Below are 8,817 nucleotides of genomic sequence, written 5' to 3' on the forward strand. Positions count from 1 at the left end.
CAGATAATTTTCTTTAAACATTGATATATAATATTTTGATTATTTTGAAATTATTTTTGAAAACCTATGTTATGCAATTACAGTAGTATTTTTTTAAATTAGTATTGACATAAGGACATTTTGCAGGGTTCTAACGGTCATAAAATTCTTGGAAATATTTTAAAATTCAAAAAGCTGTTTTCCAGGCCTGGAAAAGGTTTGGAATGAACTGTTTTGGAAAATGTTTGGATTTAATTTACATAGTTTTTGGCTATTGATTTTGTTCATAAAAAAACATGTCTAGCATTACGTGAAATACATGTGGCCTAGTGTATACAGGACGCCACATGACAAAAAGAATAGATCTACAAGCTAACATGTTTTTTAACATTATTTTTAGCAAAGAGATTTGGTATAGACAGAGAAAAGCAGTCCAAGTTCGAGCCAACTCAGATCCAGTTTACTAGAGGGGTCAACTGGTTAAATCTGTCTGTCTTTGCCTGCATGCATGCCTGCATTCTCACTGTTATCTCTCTGTGTCTTTGTGTGTGTGTGTGTATATTGTACACACAGATATGCTGGCAGGTTGGTGGCGTGTGTCTGACATTGAGGAGCTGAGGGCTCTGGTCAGTTGCCTCCACAGCCGTGGCATCAGAGAGAAAGGCCTGCATAGACAGATGCAGAAATATATGGAGATCATCCCCCAGGTCTGCACCAAGCACAGAGATGGTGAGTAGTTGTGCAACAGTTAATCGAACTAATCAATTTGATCCATTATAAAATAATAATTGATCATTTAAGGAAATAATCGATTGATATCTATTCCTATTCTGGGCATGTCATTATAGGTGAAACGTTTCAAAATATTAAAAAAAAATAAAATTGCAGATCTACAATCTCACAAAGTGACGCGTTGTGAGAATAGTTATATTCACTATTTTGCACAACACTATTGTGCGACAAAGTATAAAATAACCCTGAAGTGGTTAATCATTTCGTTAAAAAATAAGAAAATGTAAATGTGTTCGAGAAATAATCGAAAAATGTCGATCGTTGCAGCACTAACGGTAAGCCCAAGATGCATATACAAGAGGACGGGAAATGGATTATTTTGTACAGTTTTCATTGGCTGTCATTGAAATCATTTAGTGTTTTAGTGGTCTTTATGGATTTAAAAAACAGAAGGCTTAACTGCTCTGTGAAGAAGATCCCATAAGCATAGCCTTACATAAACCATTTGATTCCACCGTGTGGCTGAATGCCATTAGTTATGGCAGTCACAGTGAATAGCAGTGGTACTATTTATGTATTATTTATTTATTGTATTATTATTATTATGATTATTAATACATTTTATATTTCATATACATACTGAATATGTTTATATACTGTATATACCTGTCCTGTATATATACAGTATTTACAGCATTTTGTGTGTATTCTGTTCTTTGTTTCTACTGCTCTATCTAATTATATTGCTTGTCCCAATTATAAAGCTGTACAAATAAAGATTATTATGATAATGTATGCAATGGTGAGTTTGACTGATCTTTGTGACTGCATGTGTCATGTGGTGCGTCCAGTGGCTATGATAGAGCTGTGTGAGCTGGAGGAGAGCCAGGTGAGCGTGGAGTCAGTGCGGGGCTGGTGTGTGGAGGAGCAGGCCATGGAGATGGACATCGCTGTGCTACAGCAGGTGGAGGAACTGGAGAGGAAGGTCACCTCAGCCAGCCTGCAAGTCAAGGTAGACCAGCCATCTTCAACCTTTTTCATTTCAAGCACCCCCAGTTTGATATTTGTTAGGCAACGGTACGTTGCCTAACAAATTGATATGATATGATATTCTTAATCTCTGAGACTCCAATCTACACTGTAAAATCCTCGGTGTTAATTTAACTGCAATAGTGTACAATTGGAACCAAATGGACTCATTTACTGGTCTATTTGGTTCCATTTCTACACTCTTGGAGTTACAGAACTCTGCAGGTCCATTTGGTTCCTATCTATCAATCATTTAGCTGAGGATCCTCTCAATCCCCCTCAAGGATCCCTGGGGATCCCTGGACCCCATGTTGAGAACCACTGATGTAGACACAGACTCTCACTGTCATATGACACGTTTCCACCGCATGGTACGGGCTCAACTCCAATTGCCTTCGTTGGTTTTCCATCGAACAAAAGCTGTGCAGAGTACCGAGGCCAGTAAAAAAATAATTACTATATATTACCTCCATCAAGTTTCCAAGCAAGGCAATACCAAAGGTGATATGAAAGTACTCCAGACTATCGATTGGTCAGAGAAAATCGTCACTAGAATCACTGCGTCACTGCGTTTTTCTGGCACAATTTCTGGCACAAACCGGCGATAACCAAGCTACTATAGCAGCCGCAAATAAAACATTTCTTATGAAACAACATTTGTGTCCTTGCTGTGATAAACAGCCCACATACGTAGAATAAAGAACACATGCTTTTGATATCCTCCATTGTTCCTGTGTTTGTCACCATGAATATGACGTCATTGCACTTTCACATTACGCCAATATTATGACCAGCTACATTAAAGCGGATACAGCTAGACTTCTCAGGTGCCCACTCTTCTGGTTACCCTATCTGCAGTAGAAAACGAAGTACCTATAGTGCCAAAACTGAGAGTCGAGTAGAGTTGAATTGAGCCGATGTAACAGCCGGGGTAAACTGGACTAGCTCAGAATATACCTCAGGGTATGAAACAGGCGTGCCCACTTTCACCCCGGGTATAGTTTGGCCGGGGATATATTTTGGGCTGTTACACCTGTACCATGCAGTGGAAAAGCACACAACCAAATCCACAAACATAGTAAAATCCTTGGTGTGAATTTAACTCAGAGAGTATGAAAATTGACCAAAATGAACACTGAGGATTTTACTGTGCACACACACCTTCACACGCACACTCCGCAAGACCCTCACCGTTTGTGTCCTGTGCCCAGGGCTGGACGTACCCGGATCCCCAGTCCGAGCGGGAGGACCTGGTGTACTACGAGCACAAGCCGCCCACCAAACCGGCGCTGACGGCAGGAGGGGACAAGGAACCCAAGGAGCATCCGGAGGAGCGGGCAGAGAAGGGCGGGGTGATGCGTCACCCGGACAATCCGCTGGACATTGCAGTGACGCGCCTGGCCGATCTGGAGCGCAACGTCGAGCGCAGGTACCTGAGGAGTCCCTTAGGTACCACCATACAGATCAGGCTGGATAATGTGGGTACGGTCACTGTCCCCGCCCCCGCCCCGTCCACTAGTGCTGACAGGGAAGGGTAGGTCATCTCTCCAACCAATGTCCCCCCCACCCCACCCCTGCACTGAAAAAACAACAACAAACAAACAAAAAAACATCTATCTCTTTCTCTCTCTGTGTGCTTTGTTCCCCCCTCCCCTACTATTTAAAAAAAACACTTGAAGGCTGCCTTCACAACTGATTTTTTTTTTGTCTTTCTACTCGCATCATTTCGGTTCGTGTTTTATTTCTTTTTCTAACGACCCCACCCCACACGCACACAATAACTCTTTGGTGTGGAGTTCAGTAACATTGACGTTTTTTTCTTCCTGCAGCCGTCTGCATGGTTGTTGTTGCATCTGTGAACTTGATTAAGGGCATATTCATGACTCTCTCGCCCTGTGCTCTCATCGGGTTCCACTCTCTCACTTTCTGCATGGGTGTCCCTTTACGTGCGTGGCGGTTTCAGTGTGTACCCGTCCCCCCTAATGCCCTGCACCCCGACCCCTCAAAAATCGTCATGCCTGTCTCCTCACAACTGGAGCTCTCTGTGGTCTGCTGTCTTGCTGGCGGCTAGTTTGACTGATCGTGTGTGTGTGTGTGTGTGTGTGTGTGTGTGTGTGTGTGTGTGTGTGTGTGTGTGTGCGCGTGTGCGTGTGCGTGTGCGTGTGCGCGTGCGTGTGTGTGTGTGTGTGTGTGTGTGTGTGCTTCCTGTGCTCCCTGTGTGTACCCCGGCTTCTCCTTCTGATCCCTCACTATGTGTTTTCTCGCAGGGGTGAGGAAGAGGTGGCCCATGGCATGAAAGTGTGGAGGAAAGCCATCACTGAAGTGCGCAGTGCTGCCCAGCTGGCCATGTGCATCCAACAGCTACAGAAGTCCATTGCATGGGAGAGGTCCATCATGAAAGTGGTGAGCAGAGAATAAAAAATAATGACAACCATCATGGATTTCCCCCCCTCTTAAAAGCAGTCATTGTTGTGTACATCAGTGTTTCTCAAACGTTTCGTGTCTAGGACCCCCAAATTGATAGGTATTTGGCTGCGGACCCTCATTTGAAAATAATTTGTGGCAAGGACCCCAGAAGAGAAGATTTGTGTTAAAAAATAAATAAATCATAATTTCTAAAATAGCAGGTCTATAAGCTCAGAACACATTGCTGTTGTGAGCTTTTTGATTCTATATTAACTCATTCTGCCAAATAGTTTCCACACATAGGCCTATTTGACATAATTGAAAGAAACTCAGCCCTGCTGCTCAACCAGCATACTTAAGTGTGGCAGAATAGGCTGTTCAAAATATTATTTACCAACAAAAATCTTGTTTCATGTCTAATAATAAAATACATTTTAAATGAATATACGTCTCACCTTACTGGAGAATTAGTGCCACCTACTGCTTATGTTGATGACCCAACTCCTAATATTCGCATAACAGTAGTGGATGGAAAGACTACAAAATATTAATATATTTTTTACTTTTGCGACAGAACTGTAGGGGTTAGCTGTGACAGGAGACAAAAATACACAGGAAATCTGGAATTGGCATAATGACCAAACTTCTGAGAACTGTGCTTTGTTCTGTAGTACTGTCAGCTGTGCAGAAAGGGAGACAATGAGGACCTGCTTCTGCTGTGTGATGGCTGCGACAAAGGCTGCCATACCTATTGTCACAAACCCAAGATCACCAGCATCCCTGAGGGAGACTGGTACTGCCCATCCTGTATATCCAAGGTACCAAGACAGTTAACTACCACACGATGCATTTAGGCTTATTCAGTACCACGTCCGGAACTCAAGCCAGTCACACCTCATATAATTTGACACATATTCAATATGAAACATGGCATCTGTTATGTTTTTTTATGCAATGGGAAAATATCCATTTTACATTCAGCATTGTTTACTGTCCATAGGCAAGCGGTCCATCTCCCAAAAACAAAAAACCTCAGAGCAAACCAGTGACACCTAGTGGGGGAGGAGGGGGAGGCAAGAAAGGTGTGGAGGTGAAGAAGAACGGGAAGCAGGGCGGTAACGTGGAGGTGCCAGAGGAGGACTCGGCTAGCGCCAGCAGTACGCCCAAGAAGGGAGCGAAAGATGCCAATAGGAAGAGGAAGCCCGAAGAGAGTTCTCCAGTTCCTCCAGCAGCGGCAGCCAATCAGGAGAGCCCTGTGTGCGTCAAACGAGCCAAGACGGCTAGAGACAACAACAGGGACTTGGGCCTGTGCAGGTACTGTATGCACCCTTGGCCTGATCATGATCCTCATACACAAAGTCTTATGTAACAGTACAATAAGCTTCCAGCTTCTACATGACGCCACTAGCAAGGTGCAGGGAATGATATGCTCATTATGCTGTTCTTTCTTTCTTTCTTTCTTTCTTTCTTTCTTTCTTTCTTTCTTTCCTTTCTTCCGTTATACATTTCCTGCATCCCAATTGTACAAGAGTCAAGTCCAATAGAGTCCAACAGACTTTTCCACAAACAAAATTCACATTCGCAATGTGTGTGTGTGTGTGTGTGTGTGTGTGTGTGTGTGTGTGTGTGTGTGTGTGCGTGTGCGCGTGCGCGTACGCGTGCGTGTGCGCGTGCGTGTGTGTGTGTGTGTTGTGCTCAAAAGGGTTCTCTTGGCTGAGTTGGAGCGGCACCAGGATGCATGGCCTTTCCTCACACCTGTCAATCTGAAGTCTGTCCCTGGATACAGGAAGGTCATCAAGAAGCCCATGGACTTCTCCACCATACGCGAGAAGCTGGTTAGCAGCCAGTGAGTTCAAGTTGATTTGGTTCTTTGCTCCACATTGTCATGAATACCTACAGAGGCCATAATTATTGTACATTCTGCACATTTTTACTAACCACACATTACAGTTTACGTTGCTACGTTTCTCACTGTCACAACGCATTTGCTCTCCTTTCAGGTATCAAAACCTGGAGACCTTCATTATTGACGTCAACCTGGTCTTTGATAACTGTGAAAAATTCAATGAAGACAATTCAGATATTGGTAGAGCCGGTCATAATATGAGGAAGTTCTTTGAGAAGCGCTGGACGGAGCTTCTGAAGCAAACAAACTAGATCCGTTCGGATTCTCCCCATACAAACCCATTCTACTTTTCACAACGGAGCACCAGGTATTTTGAAGAATGTGGCTTTGCACCATGGCTGAAGTCGCAAGCCTCGGACACATAGAGAAGGACGTCATCTAGATTAGAAGAAAGTCACCGTACATGGTGCGCTGGTTTTTACAACAGGGATATAAGCCCCAAAGAGTCCCAGAGAAATGGGGTGTCATAGTGCAATACCATTCCCTGTCTCAGAACACTGCACTGAATGAATCCTCAACTGTCACTGATGAAACTGCGTTAGAATACTTTCCACTACTTGTAAATATCCTTTTTTTATTTAATCGTATTATAGTGAATGTATTTAATTTTGTAATAATTATTTATGAATCAAAGGTCCACTTCATTTTCTATGAAAAGGAAGAATCAGCTCAACTGCTTTGAATTGAAAAAGGAATGTCTTTGTGTTAGGATTTTCTCCCAAATATGAAACAAAGCCAAGAAAAAAATAATAATAAATAAATCACACACAAAAAAAACTCAACTGTTTACACTGTTCAGTGCTTTGGTGCATCAGAGGACTGTATTCATTATGTTCAAACTGTAAAACTGCATTTATTGACAGGAATAGCAGCTGGACAGATAGACAATGGTGATTCTTGTGTATATACTGTTTATTAATGTCAATATTATGTCTTGTTTGGAACGATGTGTAAAAATTGTTTAAGAATATTAAGATATTGTTTATGCCTTAGAATGATTGTAGCATTCTATTTTAGTGGAACGTGATGGAAACATTATCATAAATATTGTTTGTACAGCATATACATATCCTCTGCAAACACTGTGGTATCCTTAATCTTGGTAGTGCCTACCCTTCCAACAGGGGCATGTAGGGGATGTTATCGTTTTATTTAGTTTTCATTTTTATGATGTTATTTTAATTTTTTTGTATATGATTTCAATCCAACAAGGCCTCCAAAGTCGGACAGTGACACAGTAATCATTCCTTCCCATGCCAGAAAAAAAGGAACAAGCATTCAAGTTATGCTTCCCTGATGCATTTCCTCATATCTGCCACAGTACAGAGGACCTAAGGCCATTTGTAACCACTGTGTTGAACCTTGCTGTGTGTTGTGGCCTAATGGAGGCAGCTAGAGTTGTTTTGTACCCAAGTCAAAAGTACTTGAAGTTACTTTATTTAAGATATTGTGGAATAAAAGTATCATTCTTTTGTAGGAGCTTTATTTTTCACTAGTGTGTGGCACGGACCTATTAAAAGGATGTTTTTCAACCTAAGTGACTCTGTTGTTTTTCCTTTCCGTAAACCATATGATCCCATTAAGAAATTTGTTTAAATATCTATGCTGTGGATGTGTACTATTATATAATAGTACTGAATATACTCCTTTTCTTCTTTTTTTTTTTTTTTTTTTTACTACTAAACAAAACAACCTAGAGCAGTGGTTCTCAACCTTTTCAGGTTGTGACCCCCCAAAATTATAATATTTGAACTGGGGACCCTGCAGATAAATATAGTGAAAATAGCAGATCTACAAGCTCACAACGCCTCATAACACAAGGCGTTGTGAGCTTGTTGATCTGCTATTTTCACAAATTTTGACTTTCTTATATTATTTGACAATTTGGCCAATGTTTGACCAGTATAGTTTGGTGATTACATTTGATGCAGTAATGGTCTTTTTTTTTTTTTAAAGACCATTGAATAATATCTTATTGAAGATCAGATTAATTTGAACTTGACACTATGATCAGCAGCAGATGCTGATCATAGTGTCATCACGTGGGGACCCACCCCACATGTTGAGAACCACTGACATAGAACATGGATAGGCCATATGGCTCATCATCTTTCGTTCGGATTGTCTGGTAGTGTGTTTCAGTCCGTTTGTTATGGTGTTTTAGCACCCTCTAGTGGACAGAGTGACATACATGCACTCAACATACATGCGTGCTGTTCTGTACATCAGTGGTTCTCAAACTTTTTCGTGCCAAGGACCCCCAAATTGACACTTATTAGCCCACGGACCCCCATTTGAAAATATATACCAGGGACCCCCATAAAAGAAGATCTTTACGGCTCTAGCAGTGATTCTTAAACATTTTATTTGCAAGGACCCCCAGTTTAATGGCATTTCTATCTCTGAGACCCCAATTTATATTGTAAAATTAATGTTAATGTAACTTGAGAGTGTACAAATGGAACCAAATGGACCCTATCGGTCCATTTGGTTCCATTTGTACACTCTCAAGTTACAGACCCATAAGGGTCTATTTGGTTCCTAACTATCCATCATTTAGCTGGGGACCCCCTGGAACTCCCTCAAGGACCCCTGGGGTGCCCCGGACCCCACTTTGAGAACCAATGCTGTACATACTGTGTATGCATGCATATGTAGATGCATATGCATGCATTTAAGTTTCATGTAATCACTTTCTGCAATAAAAATAAAGCAGAAAGTAGTACACAACACAGTGTCATTATCATGTATACATGATGACACTG

At 41.7% G+C, this 8,817-nt stretch overlaps 1 protein-coding gene across 11 annotated transcripts in view; it reads left to right on the plus strand.

The window, feature by feature from the left end:
* baz2ba (bromodomain adjacent to zinc finger domain, 2Ba) overlaps window positions 1-7,589 on the plus strand; it is a 90,088-nt gene extending 82,499 nt beyond the window's left edge. For 8 of the 11 annotated variants that reach the window (XM_084052969.1, XM_084052966.1, XM_084052972.1 and 5 more), the window contains 8 exons: window positions 553-708; window positions 1,563-1,723; window positions 2,952-3,274; window positions 4,008-4,143; window positions 4,818-4,964; window positions 5,147-5,460; window positions 5,849-5,992; window positions 6,147-7,589. In XM_084052969.1, the coding sequence (XP_083909095.1) occupies window positions 553-708; window positions 1,563-1,723; window positions 2,952-3,274; window positions 4,008-4,143; window positions 4,818-4,964; window positions 5,147-5,460; window positions 5,849-5,992; window positions 6,147-6,303 (1,538 nt within the window). In that variant the 3' untranslated portion in view covers window positions 6,304-7,589. The remainder of the gene's footprint in view (window positions 1-552; window positions 709-1,562; window positions 1,724-2,951; window positions 3,275-4,007; window positions 4,144-4,817; window positions 4,965-5,146; window positions 5,461-5,848; window positions 5,993-6,146) is intronic. The other 3 variants (XM_084052975.1, XM_084052967.1, XM_084052968.1) reach the window with 1 other exon arrangement.
* Window positions 7,590-8,817: the final 1,228 nt, after the last annotated feature.

Source organism: Gymnoscopelus microlampas (assembly GCF_963454915.1).
Source record: "Gymnoscopelus microlampas genome assembly, chromosome: 1".
In the NCBI taxonomy this organism is placed as follows: domain Eukaryota; kingdom Metazoa; phylum Chordata; class Actinopteri; order Myctophiformes; family Myctophidae; genus Gymnoscopelus; species Gymnoscopelus microlampas.